This window comes from Chiloscyllium plagiosum, unplaced genomic scaffold, assembly GCF_037043375.1.
Source record: "Chiloscyllium plagiosum isolate Xiang-an unplaced genomic scaffold, Cpla_swu_hap1 HiC_scaffold_5, whole genome shotgun sequence".
NCBI classification, from domain to species: domain Eukaryota; kingdom Metazoa; phylum Chordata; class Chondrichthyes; order Orectolobiformes; family Hemiscylliidae; genus Chiloscyllium; species Chiloscyllium plagiosum.
Genome location: NW_028270143.1, coordinates 123,000,765 through 123,019,198, shown reverse-complemented (window position 1 = coordinate 123,019,198; position 18,434 = coordinate 123,000,765). Strand labels below are relative to the sequence as shown.

The following is an 18,434-nucleotide window of genomic DNA, read 5'->3' as shown; positions in this document are numbered from 1 at the left end:
ACTGACCCTCTGACAGTGCAGCACTCCCTCAGCACTGACCCTCTGACAGTGTGGTACTCCCTCAGCACTGACCCTATGACAGTGCAGCACTCCCTCAGCACTGACCCTCTGACAGTGCAGCACTCCCACAGCACTGACCCTCTGACAGTGCAGCACTCCCACAGCACTGACCCTCTGACAGTGCAGCACTCCCTCAGCACTGACCCTCTGACAGTGTGGTACTCCCTCAGCACTGACCCTATGACAGTGCTGCACTCCCTCAATACTGACCCTCTGAAAGTGCGGTACTCACTCAGTCCTGTCCCTCTGACAGTGCGGCACTCCCTCAGTACTGTCCCTCTGACAGTGCTGCACTCCCTCAGTACTATCTCTCTGACAGTACTGCAATACCTCAACACTGACCCTCTGACAGTGTGGTACTCCCTCAGCACTGACCCTCTGACAGTGCAGCACTCCCTCAGCACTGACCCTCTGACAGTGCAGCACTCCCACAGCACTGACGCTCTGACAGTGCAGCACTCCCTCAGCACTGACCCTCTGACAGTGCAGCACTTCCTCAGCACTGACCCTCTGACAGTGCAGCACTCCCTCAGCACTGACCCTCTGACAGTGTGGTACTCCCTCAGCACTGACCCTATGACAGTGCTGCACTCCCTCAATACTGACCCTCTGACAGTGCGGTCCTCACTCAGTCCTGTCCCTCTGACAGTGAGGCACTCCCTCAGTACTATCTCTCTGACAGTACTGCACTATCTCAACACTGATCCTCTGACAGTGTGGTACTCCCTCAGCACTGACCCTCTGACAGTGCAGCACTCCCTCAGCACTGACCCTCTGACAGTGCAGCACTCCCACAGCACTGACCCTCTGACAGTGCAGCACTCCCTCAGCACTGACCCTCTGACAGTGCAGCACTCCCTCAGCACTGACCCTCTGACAGTGCAGCACTCCCTTAGCACTGACCCTCTGACAGTGCAGCACTCCCTCAGTACTGACCCTCCGACAGTGTGGCACTCCCTCCGCACTGACCCTCTGACAGTGCTGCACTCCCTCAGTACTGACCCTCTGACAGTGCAGCACTGACCCTTTGACAGTGCAGCACTCTCTCAGCACTGACCCTCTGACAGTGCAGCACTCTCTCAGCACTGACCCTCTGACAGTGCAGCACTCCCTCAGCACTGACCCTCTGACAGTGCAGCACTCCCTCGGTACTGACCCTCTGACAGTGCAGCACTCCCTCAGCACTGACCCTCTGACAGTGCTGCACTCCCTCAGTACTGTCCCTCTGACAGTGCAGCATTCCCTCAGCACTGACCCTCTGACATTGCGGCACTCCCTCAACACTGACCCTATGACAGTGCATCACTCCCTCAGTACTGTCCCTCTGACAGTGCAGCATTCCCTCAGCACTGACCCTTTGACATTGCGGCACTCCCTCAGCACTGACCCTATGACAGTGCATCACTCCCTCAGTACTGACCCTCTGACAGTGCAGCATTCCCTCAGCACTGACCCTCTGACAGTGCTGCACTCACTCAGTACTGACCCTATTACAGTGCAGCACACCCTTAGCACTGACCCTCTGACAGAGCAGTGCTCCCTCACGACTGACCCTCTGACAGTGCTGCACTCCCTGAGCACTGACCCTCCGACAGTGCGGCACTCCCTCAGCACTGACCCTCTGACAGTGCAGCACTCCCTCAGTACATACTCTCCGACAGTGCGGCATTCCCTCAGTGCTGACCCTCCGACAGTGCTGCACTCCCTCAGTACTGACTCTCCGACAGTGCTGCACTCCCTCAGCACTGACCCTCCGACAGTGCTGCACTCCTTCAGTACTGACCCTCTGACAGTGCAGCACTCCCTCAGCACTGACCCTCTGACAGTGCACCAGTCCCTCAGCATCTACCCTCTGACAGTGCGGCACTCCCTCAGCACTGACCCAATGACAGTGCTGCACTCCCTCAGTACTGACCCTCCGACAGTGCAGCACTTCCTCAGCACTGACCTTATGACAATGCTGCACTCCCTCAGTACTGATCCTCTGACAGTGCAGTGCCCCCTCACGACTGATCCTCTGACAGTGCAGCACTCCCTCAGCACTGATCCTCTGACAGTGCAGCACTCCCTCAGCACTGACCCTGTGACAGTGCAGCACTCCCTCAGCACTGACCCTCTGACAGCGCAACAATCCCTCAGCACTGAACCTCTGACAGTGCTGCACTCCCTCAGCATTGATCCTCTGACAATACAGCAATCCCTCAGCACTGACCCTATGACAGTGCAGCTCTACCTCAGCACTGACCCTCTGACAGTGCAGCACTCCCTCAGCCCTGACCCTCTGACAGTGCGGCTCTACCTCAGCACTGACCCTCTGACAGTGCAGCACTCCCTCAGCACTGACCCTCTGACAGTGCAACAATCCCTCAGCACTGAACCTCTGACAGTGCTGCACTCCCTCAGCATTGATCCTCTGACAATACAGCAATCCCTCAGCCCTGACCCTCTGACAGTGCGGCTCTACCTCAGCACTGACCCTATGACAGTGCAACAATCCCTCAGCACTGACACTCTGACAGTGCTGCACTCCCTCACGACTGACCCTATGACAGTGCGGCTCTCCCTCAGCACTGACCCTATGACAGTGCGGCTCTCCCTCAGCACTGACCCTATGACAGTGCGGCTCTACCTCAGCACTGACCCTCCGACAGTGCTGCACTCCCTCACGACTGACCCTATGACAGTGCGGCTCTCCCTCAGCACTGACCCTATGACAGTGCGGCTCTCCCTCAGCACTGACCCTATGACAGTGCGGCTCTCCCTCAGCACTGACCCTATGACAGTGCGGCTCTACCTCAGCACTGACCCTCCGACAGTGCGGCTCTCCCTCAGCACTGACCCTATGACAGTGCTGCACTCCCTCAGCACTGACCCTCTGACAGTGCGGCTCTCCCTCAGCACTGACCCTATGACAGTGCTGCACTCCCTCAGCACTGACCCTCTGACAGTGCTGCACTCCCTCAGCACTGACCCTATGACAGTGCGGCTCTCCCTCAGCACTGCACTGGAACATCAACCCAAATGTGGCCCTGGATCTCCAGAATGGGACATGACTGTCTTACTCAGGGGAAGCTCGGTCCATTGCGATACCTTTGGAGCGGCAGAAACATCTAAAGAATGGTCTGGGTGTTGTCCCACTGAGACCCTTGATGTACAGACCACCTTGAACGTTGCCAACAGCTTTGAAACCAGCAAGGTTGAATATAAACCAAAGAAGTCACTTTACAGGAAGAAATGTAACATGCATTATTTCGTCTTCATCATTTACAGATCGCTTCTCAAATGTAGCGTGTGAACCCCTCCTTTTCAGGACGGGTGGAGGCTGTTTTCCCTGTCTGATGTTTTCCGTTTCGGACTGAATCTGTCCAGCAAGGAGATCTGTGTGGCGTAGGCTATCCCACTGCTCTCTGTCGACAGGTTCCGTTTATGCCTTGTCTGGAAGGGTCTTTCTCTCTTGGGCCATTGTCGTCTCCAACACTTCCTCAGCTCGGCCAGAACCTAACAGGGCAAGACAGTGGTGAGTCGCATCTCCATAACGTGGGCTCCCTGTGCTGGAGATCTGAACCATGATCAGAGATGGCTGCAGAAACTCAACAGGTCTGGCAGCATCTGTGGCGAAAGCGGGTACTGCAGATGCTGGAGATCAGAGTCAAGATTAGAGCGGTGTTGGAAAAGCACACCAGGTCAGGCAGCATCCGAGGTGCAGGAAAATCGACCTTTCATCAAGATGGGCTCCTGCCCAAAATGACGATTTTCCTGCTCCTCGGATGCTGCCTGACCTGCTGTGCTTTTCCAGCACCACTCTAATCCCGGCAGCATCTGAGGAGAGTCCATGTACAGCATGGAAACAGACCCTTCGGCCCAACTCATCCATGCTGACCAGATATCCTAAATTAATCTAGTCCCACCTGCCAGCACCCAGCCCATATCCCTCCAAACCCTTCCTATTCATATACCCATCCAAATGCCTCTTAAATGTTGCAATTGTACCAGCCTCCACCACTTCCTCTGGCAGCTCATTCCATACACGTACCATCCTCTGTGTAAAAAGTTGCCCTTTAGGTCTGTTTTGTATCTTTCCCCTCTCACCCTAAACCCTCTAGTTCTGGACTCCCCCAACCCAGGGAAAAGACTTTGACTATTTATCCTATCCATGCCCCTCATGATTTTATAAACCTCTATAAAGGTCACCCCTCAGCCTCCGATGGCCCAGGGAAAACAGCCCCAGCCTGTTCAGCCTCTCCCTATAGCTCAAACACTCCAACCCTGGCAACATCCTTGTAAATCCTTTCTGAACCCTTTCAAGTTTCACAACATCTTTCTGATAGGAGTGAGACGAGAATTGCACGCAATAGTGCAGAAGCTTACTATCATCCATCCCACTGTCCACCTCAGTGTTATTCTCTCTCTCTAGGCTCCATCTCCATCTGTCTGCTCACTTCTCCCTCCTCCCCGCCACTCCTTAACCTACAGCCTTCAGCAGAGTTAACATTTTGAGAGAGCAAATTACTTGGATGCTGGACTCTATACTGGAATCAAAAAATGCTGGAAATCTCAACAGATCAGGCAGCACCCGCGCAGACTGAGCGAGCCAATGTCTTCAGTCTAGATGAGCATTTTACATTAACGTCTTAAGTTCAGTGGCCCTTCTTCAGAGCTGATAGTTGCTAGGAAAAAGTGGGAGAGAAGCTGGAGACAATAGGTTGAGGTGTGCTGGGTTGGCAGGAGTGAGCAGACAGGCAAAGTTGAAGCCCAGAGTGAGAGAGCACGACAGTGAGACAAACAAAGGGATGGATAAGACTAAGCCCAAGGAGAAAGCAAAGGGGCAGATATTGGGGACCCCCATTAGTGAGAGAAAATGGATTGGCTGTGCTGAAAGCAGGTAGACAAAAGTGAGGACTGCAGATGCTGGACATCAGAGACAAGCGAGTGGTACTGGAAAAGCACAGCTGGTCAGGCAGCATCTGAGGAGCAGGAGAATCGACGTTTCGGGCATCGTTGAAGGGTTTTTGCCTGAAACGTCGATTTTCCTGCTCCTCGGATGCTGTCTGACCTGCTGTGTTTTCCAGCGCCACTCTAATCCTGAAAGCAATCCATTCATGTCACATGGGGTGACTAAAGGGCATAGAGAAAGGTGTTCACATTCGATAAGTATCGATATTGAGACCTGAAGGCTGCAGGGTCCCCGAGGGGAAATTGAGATGCTGTTCTTCCAGCTTGTGCTGAGATTCACTGGAGCACTACAGCAAGCCTGAGACAAAGACATTGGCCAGGGAACAGGACGGGATGTTAAAGTGGTGGGCAATTGGAAGCTGCTGAGTTTTCTTGGACAGAACTTTTTTTGCAAGCAGAACATTTTCATCCCTTCTTTCTGTCTTGAGACTGAGCTATGAATGAATTGGTTAAACCTCCTAAACAGCCAGTCATTTCCAACAATGACTTTGTTCCAGTATTGTTGATTTATTTTTGTGCTTTGTTTAAGAAAGGTTGCACATGTGGAAGCACGCATCTAAAAAAACAATACAATTGCAGAGAGAATTAAATTGCCCAGGAGACAGGCAGAAGCCTGTATTGTACTTTGTCCTGATTTATGTCATAACAAACTCAACCTGACATTGAAAGTGCCCATGCCTTCCGTTGAACAGCAGTGCAGAACGTATTCCTATGATAAACAAGTGTTCCATAAACACTCCTTGCTGCACAGGAAGCAATGAGCAACAAACTGGCCAACAAACACGATTACAACAAAGGCTCAGAATTATTTACAATTTGAGCCAGGCTTAACGAGGTAGAAGCTGGAGGGTAAAGGAATGCAGTTAGTGGAAAGATGAAAAAAAGTTTGAATTCTTCACACTTGGTTAAATTAAGCACAGCATCACAGCAAGAGGCCCATCAGCCCATTTACACTCGACTGGCATTGTACTACAGCTCATAATTAGATCAAATGGAATGACTTCACCAGAACGTAGATGATACAACGCCGCATAATGCACAGCTCAGGTCAGAAGCCTAACCCTAACCCTAACCCTAACCCTAACCCTATCCCTAACCCTAACCCTAACCCTAACCCTAACCCTAACCCTAACCCTATCCCTAACCCTAACCCTATCCCTAACCCTAACCCTAACCCTAACCCTAACCCTAACCCTAACCCTAACACTAACCCTAACCCTATCGCTGCATAATGCACAGCTCAGGTCAGAAACCTAACCCTAACTCTAACCCTAACCCTAACCCTATCGCACAGATCAGGTCAGAACCCTAACCCTAACCCTAACCCTAACCCTAACCCTAACTGTAACCCTAACCCTAACCCTAACCCTATCACACAGCTCAGGTCAGAACCCTAACCCTAAACCTAACCCTAACCCTAAACTTAACCCTAACCCTAACCCTAACCCTATCGATGCATAATGCACAGCTCAGGTCAGAAACCTTACCCTAACCCTAACCCTAACCCTAACCTAACCCTAACCCTAACCCTAACCCAAACTCAAAATCTATCGCACAGCTCAGGTCAGAAAACTTACCCTAACCCTAACCCTAACCCTAACCCTAACCCAATCCCTAACCCTAACCTTAACCCTAACCCTATCCATATCCCAAACCCTAACCCTAACCCTGACCCGAACCCTATCGCATAATGCACAGCTCAGGTCAGAAACCTTACCCTAACCCTAACCCAAACCCTATAATGCACAGCTCAGGTCATAAACCATACCCTAACCCTAACCCTAACCCTAAACCTACCCTAACCCTAACCCTAGCCCTAACCCTATAATGCACAGCTTCAGTCAGAAACCTTACCCTAACCCTAACCCTAACCCTAACCTGAACCCTACCCCTACTCTAACCCTAACCCTAACCCTAACCCAAACCCAATAATGCACAGTTTAGGTCAGAAACCTCACCCCAACCCTAACCCTAACCATAACCCGAACCCTATAATGCACAGCTTAGGTCAGAAACCTAACCCTAACCCTAACCCTAACCCTAACCCTGACCCTAACCCTAACCCTAATCCTGATCCTAACCCTGACCCTAACCCTGACCCTGACCCTAACCTTAACCCTGACCCTGACCCTGACCCGAACACTTACCTTACCCCAATCCTGACCCTGACCCTAACCCTAACTTAACACAACCCTGACCCTAACCTTAACCCTGACCCAAACCCTACCCTGATCTCGGCCCTAACCCTAACCCTGACCCAGACCCTAACCCTAACCCTGATCCTAACCCTAACCTTGACCCTGACCCAAACCCTGACCCTAACCCAAACCCTATAATGCACAGCTTAGGTCAGAAACCTTACCCTAACCCTAACCCTAACCCTAACCCTAACCCCAACCCTACCCTAACCCTAACCCTAACCCTAACCCTAACCCTAACCCTGAATCTTAACCCTGACCCTAACCCTAACCCTGACCCTGACCCTAACCTTAAACCTGACCCTGACCCTGACCCGAACACTTACCTTACCCCAATCCTGACCCTGACCCTAACCCTAACTTAACACTACTCTGACCCTAATCTTAACCCTGACCCAAACCCTAACCCTGATCCCGGCCCTAACCCTAACCCTGACCCAGACCCTAACCCTAACCCTGATCCTGACCCTAACCTTGACCCTGACCCAAACCCTGACCCTAACCCAAACCCTATAATGCACAGTTTAGGTCAGAAACCTTACCCTAATCCTAACCCTAACCCTAACCCTAACCCTAACCCTACCCTAACCCTAACCCTAACCCTATAATGCACAGCTTCAGTCAGAAACCTTACCCTAACCCTAACCCTAACCCTAACCCTAACCCTAACCCTGACCCTGATCCTGACCCCGACCCTAATCCTAATCCTAACCCTGCATCTGACCCTAACTGTAACCCTAACCCTTATCCTGATCCTAACCCTAACCATGACCCTGGCACTAAACCTAACCCTAACCATGACTCTGGCACTAAACCTAACCCTAACCATGACCGTGATCCTAAATATAACCCTAACCCTAACCCTGAACCTGACCCTAACTATAACCCTAACCCTGACCCTAAACCAAACCCTAATCCTAACCCTAACCCTAACCCTGATCCTGTCCCTAAATATAACCCCAACCCGGACCCTAACCCTAACCCTAACCCTGACCCTGACCCTAACACTAATCCTAACCCTGACTCCAACCATAACTCTAACCCTGACCCTAATCATAACCATAACCCTGACCTAGACCCTGACATTAACCCAGATGCTAACCCTGATCATAACTCTAATTCTAACTCTGACCTTAACTCTAAACCTGACCCTGACCCAAATCCTAACACTGATCCTAACCCTGATCCTAACCCTGAACCTAATTCTAACCGTGACCCTGATCCTGACCCTAACCCTAACTCTAACCCTAACCCTGATCCTGACCCTAACACTGACCCTAACCCTAACCCTGACCCTGATCCTGACCTTAACCCTAACCCTGACCCAGAACCTGACCCTAACCGGGACCCTGATCCTGACCCCAACCCTAACCCTAACCCTGACTCTGATCCTGACCCTAATCCTAACCCTGACCCTAACCCTGACCCTGATCCTAAACCTGACCCTAACCCTAATCCTGATCCTGACCCTAACCCTCACCCAAAACCTAACCCTAACCCTGATCCTGACCCTGATCCTGACCCTAAACCTAACCCTGACCCTAATCGTGACCCTGACCCTAACCCTAACCTTGACCCTCCACTGACCCTAACCCTGACCCTGACCCTAACCCTGACCCTGACCCGAACCCTAACCCTAACCCTGACTTGACCCTGATCCTGACCCTAACCCTAACGCTAACGCTGGGCCTAACCCTAACCCTGACCCTAACCCTGACCCTGAACATGACCCTGAGCTAATACAAAACCTGATCCTGATCCCAACCCTAAACCTAACCCTAACCCTAAACCTAAGTCCTAACAATAACTCTGACTGTAAACCTAAACCTGACCCAACCCTAACACTGACCTTGACCCTCAACATACTATTAACCCTAACCATAACTTTGACCCTAATCTTAACCCTGACCTAAGCTCCAAAGCTGGCCCTAACACCAACCCTGACCCTAACCCTATCCTTAAACCTACCCTGACACTAGCCCTGACATAAACACTAACCCTAACCCTAAGTTAAACTCTAAACACAACCCTAAGCTCTAACCCAAACCCTAACTGAAACTCTAACCCTAACCCTCACCCTAAAATAACCTTAAACCTCTCTCTGACCCTAACTCTGACCCCACCCCAACCCTGACCCTAACCATGAACCTAACCCTAACCCTAACCTTCGCCCAACTCTAACCCTAAACTAAACCCTAACCCAACTCTAACCCTGACCCTAGTGCTAACCCTGACCCCAACCTGAACCCTAATCCAGACCCTAACCGTGACCCTAATCATGACCCTAATCCAGATCCTAACATTGACCTCAACCCTGACCCTAATCATGACCCTAATCCAGACCCTAACCCTGACCCCAAATCTGATCCTAATCACGATCCAGAACTTAATGCTGACCCTGACCCCAACCCTGACCCCCGACCCTGACCCCAACCCTGACCGCAACCCTGATCTTAACCCTTAACCTAACCCTAACCTGAACCTGACCCTAACCCTAATGCTGCCAATATCCGAATCCTATCCCTGACCTTAACTCTAACCCTACTCTTGACCCTAACCTGAAGCTGAAAAATGATCTTAACCCTAAACATGACTCTAACCCTAACACTGACGTTGACACAAACCCTGACCCTCACCTTAAAACTGGCCCTGACATTAACCCTGATCCTAGCCCTGACCCTAACCCTAACTCTAACTCTGAACCTAACCCTAACCCCGACCCCAACCCTGAATCTGACCCTGACATTAACCCAGATCCTAACCCTGATCGTAACTCTAATTCTAACTCTGACCTTAACTCTAAACCTGACTCTGACCCAAATCCTAACCCTGCCCCTAACCCTGACTCTAACTCTGAACCTAATCCTAAACCTGACCCTGACCATGACCTTAACCCTAGCACTAACCCTAAACCAAACCCTAATCCTAACACTGACCTGACCTGAACACTAACCCTAGTCCTACCCTAATCCTAACCCCAACCCTAAACCTAAGTCTGACTCTAAACCTAAACTTGACCCTAACCCTGACACTGATCTTAATATTAACCCTAACCATGACTCTGACCCTAACCTTAACCTTAACCCTGAAACTGACCCAAATCCTAACCCTGACCTAAACTCCAAAGCTGGTCCTAACCCCAACTCTGACCCTAATCCTATCCTTAAATCTACCCTGACCCTAACCCTGACCTAAACTCCAAAGCTGGTCCTAACCCTAACCCGGAGCCTAACTCTATCCTTAAACCTATCCTGACCCTAACCCTGACATAAACTCTAACCCTAACCCTAACTCTAACCCTAACCATAACCTAAATTCTAAACACAACCCTAACTCCAATCCTAACCCTAACCCTAAGCCTAAACCGAAACCTAACCCTAAATCAAACCCTAACCCGAACCTTAATCCTATCTCTGATCCTAACTCTGACTCTCACCCCAACCCTGACCATAACCCTGACCCTAACCCAAACCCTAACCCAACTCTAACCCTGACCCTAGCGCTAACCTTGACCCCAACCCTGACCCTAATCATAACCCTAATCCTGACTCTAAACCTGACCCCAACCGTGACCCTAATCATGACCCAGACATTAATGCTGACCCTGACCCTGACCCCAACCCTAACCCTAATTCTGACTCTAACCCTAACCCTAATTGTGACCCAAACCCTGACCCCAAACCCTGACCCTAATCATGACCCAGACCTTAATGCTGACCCTGATCCTGACCCCAAACCTGGCCTTGACCCTGACCTTAATCCTTAACCTAACTCTAACGTGAACCTGACCCTAACCCTAATGCTGACGATATCCAAATCCTATCCCTGACCTTAACCCTAAGCTGAAAAATTATCTTAACCCTAATCCTGACCGTCACTGAAACCCTGACCCTAACCCTAACCCTGATCTTGAATCTAACCCTGGCCTAAACTCTAACCTGACCTTATCCTTACAACTGACCCTAACTCTAATCCTGATTTTGATATTAGCCCTGATCCTAACCCTGACCCTAACCCTAATCCCAACTCTAACTTTGAACCTAACCCTAACTCAGAATCTAACCCTAAACCTGACCCTAAACCCAACCCTAACCCTAACCCTGTCCCTAACCCAACCCTAACCCTCCCTTGATGAAGCTGTACTGACTCTGCCCTATTTTACCATGCACTTGCACGTACTCCACAGTCCCATCCTTATTAATGGAGTCTAAACTCTAATCAACAACTGAGCTCAGGTTAACCAGCCAATAGTTTCCTGTCTTCTGCCCCCTCTCCCTTCATAAACAGGGGTGTTGCATTGGCGATTTTCCATCCTCTGGGACTCTCCCTGACTCCAGTTATCCCTGGAAGGTCACCACTGATGTCTCTACAATCTCGTTCGCACCTCTGGGATACAGTCCATTCTCTGATCTTTCAGCTTCCCCATCACCTCCTCCTTAGTGATGGCCACTACACTCACCTCTACCTCCTGACTCTCTTGAATTTCGGGTATGCTGCTGGTGTCTTTAATTGTGAAAACTGATGCAAAGTTCCACTGCCATTTCTTTGTTCCCCATTATTTCTTCTCCAATCTCAATTTCCAACAGTTCAATGACCACTCTTGCATCTCTCCTAGCTTTTATACATCTAAAAATAATCATCTTGCAATCTTTTTCTATGTATTGACTAGCTTACCATCATATTTCAACTTCTCCAGCCTTAATGCTATCTTTGGCCGTCCTCTTAATTTTTGAAGGTGTTCCAATGCCCTGGCATCTCACTAATCATCACCACATTGTATGCTTTGTCGTTTGCATTTTTTTGACTTTTAACAGCCACTAGAATTGGACAGTAAATGCTGGCCAAGCTAAGGATGTCCATGTCCCATGAGTGAACAAATAAAACACAGAATAACTGAGCTTAAAAATGTGTTGCTGGAGAAGCGCAGCAGGTCAGACAGCATCCAAGGAGCAGGAGAATCGACGTTTCGGGCATAAGCCCTTCTTCAGGAGTGAGGAGGGTGTGCCAGGCAGGCTAAGATAAAAGGTAGGGAGGGAGGACTTGGGGGAGGGGCGTTGGGAATGCGATAGGTGGAAGGAGGTTAAGGTGAGGGTGATAGGCCGGAGAGGGGGTGGGGGCGGAGAGGTCGGGAAGAAGATTGCAGGTTAGGAAGGTGGTGCTGAGTTCGAGGGTTGGGACTGAGATAAGGTGGGGGGAAGGGAAATGAGGAAGCTGGAGAAATCTGAGTTCATCCCTTGTGATTGGAGGGTTCCTAGGTGGAAGATGAGGCACTCTTCCTCCAGGCGTCGTGTTGCCATGGTTTGGCGATGGAGGAGGCCAAGGACCTGCATGTCCTTGGCGGAGTTGGAGGGGGAGTTAAAGTGTTCAGCCACTGGGCGGTTGGGTTGGTTGGTCCGGGTGTCCCAGAGGTGTTCCCTGAAACGTTCCGCAAGTAGGCGGCCTGTCTCCCCAATGTAGAGGAGGCCACATCGGGTGCAGCGGATGCAGTAAATGGTGTGTGTGGAGATGCAGGTGAATTTCTGATGGATATGGAAGGATCCCTTGGGGTCTCGGAGGGAAGTAAGGGGGGAGGTGTGGGCGCAAGTTTTGCATTTCTTGCGGTTGCAGGGGAAGGTGCCGGGAGTGGAGGTTGGGTTGGTGGGGGGTGTGGATCTGACGAGGGACTCGCGGAGGGAGTGGTCTCTCTGGAACGCTGATAGGGGTGGGGAGGGAAATATATCCCTGGTGGTGGGGTCTGTTTGGAGGAGGCAGCCATGCGCCGCTACCTACATTCATCCTTCGTCATTTCCGCCACCTCCAAACAGACCCCACCACCAAGTTCCAGAGAGACCACTCCCTCCGCTACTACCTCCTTCCACCTATCGCATTCCCAATGCCCCTCCCCCAAGTCCCTCCTCCCTACCTTTTATCTTAGCCTGCTTGGCACACCTTCCTCATTCCTGAAGAAGGGCTTATGCCCGAAACATTGATTCTCCTGCTCCTTGGATGTTGTCTGACCTGCTGCGCTTTTCCAGCAACACATTTTTAAGCTTTGATCTCCAGCATCTGCAGTCCTCACTTTCTCCACAGAATAACTGATACAGGGACTGAGTTCCAGACTGGAATCTAACTGAGGGGTTCAGAGTGTTTTATATTCAGAATACCAGATACAGGGACTGAGTTACAGACTGGAATCTAACTGAGGTGTTCAGAGTGTTTTATATTCAGAATAATTGATACAGAGACTGAGATACAGACTGGAATCGAACCGAGGGGTTCAGAGTGTTTTATATTCAGAATAACTGATACAGGGACTGAGTTACAGACTGGAATCTAACTGAGGGGTTCAGAGTGTTTTACATTCAGAATAACTGATTCAGGGACTGAGTTACAGACTGGAATCGTATCGAGGGTTTAGTGTGGGTTGTACATAGAATAACAGATACCCTAGAGTGTGTTACAGACTGGAATCTAATCGAGGGATTCAGAGTGTTGTATATACAGAATAACAGAAACAAGGAGTGAGTTACAGACTGAAATCTGATCAAGGAGTTCAGAGTGATTTGTGTACAGAATAACAGATACAGGGAGTGTGTTACAGACTGGAATCTAATCGAGGGATTCAGAGTGTTGTATATACAGAATAACAGAAACAGGGAGTGAGTTACAGACTGAAATCTGATCAAGGAGTTCAGAGTGATTTGTGTACAGAATAACAGATACAGGGAGTGTGTTACAGACTGGAATATAATCAAGGTTTTCAGAGTGTTTTATATACAGAATAGCAGATACAGGGAATGAGTTGCAGACTGGAATCTAATCAAGGGTTTCAGAGTGTTTTATATACAGAATAGCAGATACAGGGAATGAGTTGCAGACTGGAATCTAATCAAGGGCTTCAGAGTGTTTTATATACAGAATAACAAATACCTTAGAGTGAGTTACAGACTGGAATGTAATCGAGGGATTCAGAATGTTTTATACACAGAATATCAGATACCCTAGAGCGAGTTACAGACTGGAATCTAATCGAGGGTTCAGGTTGGTTTATATATGGAATAACTGACACCCTGGAGTGAGTTACCGTCTGGAATTGAATCGTGGGTTTCAGGGTGGGTTGTGTATAGAACAATAGATACCTGGGAGTGAGTTACAGGCTGGAATCTAATTAAAATGCTTGAGGTGTTTATTTGCAAGATTTGTGGTATTAACTAGAGACTGTTTTAATTAAAGTTTTTAGGGGTGCTTTTATAAACCATTTTCCTCTGCTTCCTCCTGAAGCCACTGTGGGTGAATTTTGATAGAGTCCGAGGGAAAATTCCAAACATTTCCACACCCCTTGATTGTTTCCATCTCTGATACTGTCATCAAGCAGTAAATCATTCCTTACCTCTCCATTCAAGAAACAGTACAGTAAAGCCACAATAAAGCCCTGTATAAAACAGAAAGATTTAGAAACCATCAGTTAAAAGCGTGCAATTTGATTAGTTTTCAATATTAATAAGGTGCGTCAATTACCAGTAACACTGAACTCCTTGGAGAATAAGCAGCATACTGTCATAGTAACAGTGAGGTGGGTGATCTGAAAGGAGATTACAGCCTTGGGCAATGCTTTGAATGTAGAGTATGGAGTAAGGAAGTTGCTGGAACTCCCTCCTTGTGGGTCAACCTACAGTACAGCAATTCGAGAAGGCAGCTCACCCCCACACTCTTGAGGGGCAACTGGGGATGCTGGCCGAGCCAGTGATGCCTATGTTCCATGATTGGTTTTAATAAAGAGAGCTGCAGACCAGATACATGTTAGACTGGCCCGAATCCTGTTGGATTTTACAAGGGGACAGGTTCCTCCTAATGTGGTCTCACTGATGTCTTGTATAACATAGGAGTAGGCCATTCAGCCCCTTGAGCCTGTTCCACCATTCATTGAGATTGTGGATGATCTGCGGCCTAACTCCATATATCTGCCTTTAATACCTTTGCTGAACAAAACATTATCCATTCCAGATTCAAAGTTACGACTGATACTGCATCCATTGCCATTTGTGGAAGAGAGTCCCAAAATTCTATCACCCTTTGTGTAGAGAAAAGCTTCCTAACGTCTCTCCTGAACGGTTTGGCCTCGATCCTTAGACTATGCCTCTCGCTCTAGAATGCCCAACCAGTGAAATGACAACTCTCCTACTAATATTAGATTAGATTAGATTCCCTACAATGTGGAAATAGGCCCTTCAGCCCAACAAATCCACACCTACCCTCCGAAGAGCAACCGACCCAGACCCATTCCCCTATATTAACCCACAACTAATGCATCTAACGAGGTAAAAACAATGACTGCAGATGCTGGAAACCAGATTCTGGATCAGTGGTGCTGGAAGAGCACAGCAGTTCAGGCAGCATCCAAGGAGCTTCGAAATCGACGTTTCGGGCAAAAGCCCTTCATCAGGAATAAAGGCAGTGAGCCTGAAGGGTGGAGAGATAAGCTAGAGGAGGGTGGAGGTGGGGAGAAAGTAGCATAGACTACAATGGGTGAATGGGGGAGGAGATGAAGGTGATAGGTCAGGGAGGAGAGGGTGGAGTGGATAGGTGGAAAAGAAGATAGGCAGGTAGGACAAGTCCGGACAAGTCATGGGGACAGTGCTGAGCTGGAAGTTTAGAACTAGGGTGAAGTGGGGGAAGGGGAAATGAGGAAGCTGGTGAAGTCCACATTGATGCCATGGGGTTGAAGTGTTCCGAGGCGGAAGATGAGGCGTTCTTCCTCCAGGCGTCTGGTGGTGAGGGAGCGGCGGTGAAGGAGGCCCAGGACCTCCATGTCCTCGGCAGAGTGGAAGGGGGAGTTGAAATGTTGAGCCACGGGGCGGTTTGGTTGATTGGTGCGGATGTCTCGGAGATGTTCCCTAAAGCGCTCAGCCAGGAGGCGCCCAGTCTCCCCAATGTAGATGAGACTGCAACGGGAGCAACGGATATAATAGATGATATTAGTGGATGTGCAAGTAAAACTTTGATGGATGTGGAAGGCTCCTTTAGGGCCTTTGTTAGAGGTGAGGGAGGAGGTGTGGGCGCAGGTTTTACAGTTCCTGCGGTGGCAGGGGAAAGTGCCAGGATGGGAGGGTGGGTTGTAGGGGGGCGTGGACCTGACCAGGTAGTCATGGAGGGAACGGTCTTTGTGGAAGGCGGAAAGGGGTGGGGAGAGAAATATATCCCTGGTGGTGGGGTCTGTTTGGAGGTGGCAGAAATGTCGGCGGATGATTTGGTTTATGCGAAGGTTGGTAGGGTGGAAGGTGAACACCAGGGGCATTCTGTCCTTGTTATGGTTGGAGGGGTGGGGTCTGAAGGCGGAGGTGTGGGATGTAGACGAGAAGCATTGGAGGGCATCTTTAACCACGTGGGAAGGGAAATTGCGGTCTCTAAAGAAGGAGGCCATCTGGTGTGTTCTGTGGTGGAACTGGTCCTCCTGGGAGCAGATACGGCGGAGGCGGAGGAATTGGGAATACGGGATGGCATTTTTGCAAGAGGTAGGGTGGGAAGAGGTGTAATCCAGGTAGCTGTGGGAGTCGGTGGGTTTGTAAAAAATGTCAGTGTCAAGTCGGTCGTCATTAATGGAGATGGAGAGGTCCAGGAAGGGGAGGGAGGTGTCAGAGATGGTCCAGGTAAATTTAAGGTCAGGGTGGAATGCGTTGGTGAAGTTGATGAATTGTTCAACCTCCTCGCGGTAGCACGAGGTGGCAGTCATCAATGTAGCGGAGGAAGAGGTGGGGAGTGGTGCCGGTGTAATTACGGAAGATCAACTGTTCTACGTAGCCAACAAAGAGACAGGCATAGCTGGGGCCCATACGTGTGCCCATGGCTACCCCTTTGATCTGGAGGAAATGGGAGGATTCAAAGGAGAAATTGTTAAGGGTGAGGACCAGTTCGGCCAAACGAATGAGAGTGTCGGTGGAAGGGTACTGTTGGGGAATTCTGGAGAGGAAAAAATGGAGGGCTTGGAGGCCCTGGTCATGGCGGATGGAGGTGTAGAGGGATTGGATATCCATGGTGAAGATGAGGCATTGGGGGCCGGGGAAACGGAAGTCTTGGAGGAGGTGGAGGGCGTGGGTGGTGTCTCGAACGTATGTGGGGAGTTCCTGGACTAGGGGGGATAGGATAGTGTTGAGGTAGGTAGAGATGAGTTCAGTGGGGCATGAGCATGCTGAGACGATGGGTCGGCCAGGGTGGCCAGGCTTATGGATCTTGGGAAGGAGGTAGAACCGGGCAGTGCGGGGTTCCCGGACTATGAGGTTGGAAGCTGTGGGTGGGAGATCTCCTGAGGTGATGAGGTTCTGTATGGTCTGGGAGATGATGGTTTGGGGATGGTGGGTGGGGTCATGGTCGAGGGGGCGGTAGGAAGAGGTGTCCTCGAGTTGGCGTTTGGCTTCAGCGGTGTAGCGGTCAGTGCGCCAGACCACCACTGCGCTCCCTTTATCTGCTGGCTTGATGGTGAGGTTGGGATTGGAGCAGAGGGATTGGAGGGCTGCGCGTTGTGAGGGTGAGAGGTTGGAGTGGGGGAGGGGGATAGACAGGTTGAGGCGGTTAATGTCCCGGCGGCAGCTGGAAATGAAGAGGTCGAGGGCAGGTAATAGGCCAGCACGGGGTGTCCAGGTGGAGGCAGTGTGTTGGAGGTGGGCGAAGGGGTTCTCGGAAGGTGGGTGGGAATCCTGATTGTGAAAGTAAGCTCAGAGGCGGAGGCGACGGAAGAATTGTTCGATGTCATGGCGTGTATTAAATTCATTGATGCGTGGACGGAGGGGGACGAAGGTGAGTCCTTTGCTGAGGTCTGATAATTCGTCCTCAGTGAGGGGGAGGTCTGGAGGGATAGTGAAAACTCGGCAGAGCTGGGATCTGGTGTGGGTGAAGAGCTGGGAGTGGGGGCGGAACCTGTAACTGGAGTGGGTGTGATGGTGGGGGGAATGGGGTGGAGTCATGAGCAGGGATAGTGTTCCCCTCGGGGTTCTGGGGGGTGGGGATAGTGACAGTGCGGTCTGCAGGGGGCATGTCAGCAGAATGCAGGTGAGTGGCGCTGGTGGGGGCGGAAATGGTGGTGACCACGGCAGTAGGGATGGCGGAGGTCACTGAGCACGTGGTATCAGCGATGATGTGAGGGGCGGAAGTGATGTCACATGTGATGCATGAGGAATTGTGAGGGGTGGAAGAGGTTGTGGGAGTGGCCATGATGGGGGCGGAAGTGACATCAGCACTTTAGGGAACATC

The 18,434-nt window shown here is 50.4% G+C and overlaps 1 protein-coding gene across 4 annotated transcripts in view; it reads right to left on the bottom strand.

Moving 5' to 3' along the window:
- Positions 1–740: 740 nt before the first annotated feature.
- Positions 741–18,434, bottom strand: part of LOC122550160 (vasoactive intestinal polypeptide receptor 1-like) — a 103,066-nt gene continuing 85,372 nt past the window's right edge. For 3 of the 4 annotated variants that reach the window (XM_087987618.1, XM_043690844.2, XM_043690843.2), the window contains 2 exons: positions 14,581–14,622; positions 741–3,558 (listed from right to left, as the gene is read on the bottom strand). In XM_087987618.1, the coding sequence (XP_087843744.1) occupies positions 3,367–3,558; positions 14,581–14,622 (234 nt within the window). In that variant the 3' untranslated portion in view covers positions 741–3,366. Of the gene's footprint in view, positions 3,559–14,580; positions 14,623–15,894; positions 16,133–18,434 lie in introns of those variants that run through there. The other variant, XM_087987617.1, reaches the window with a different exon arrangement.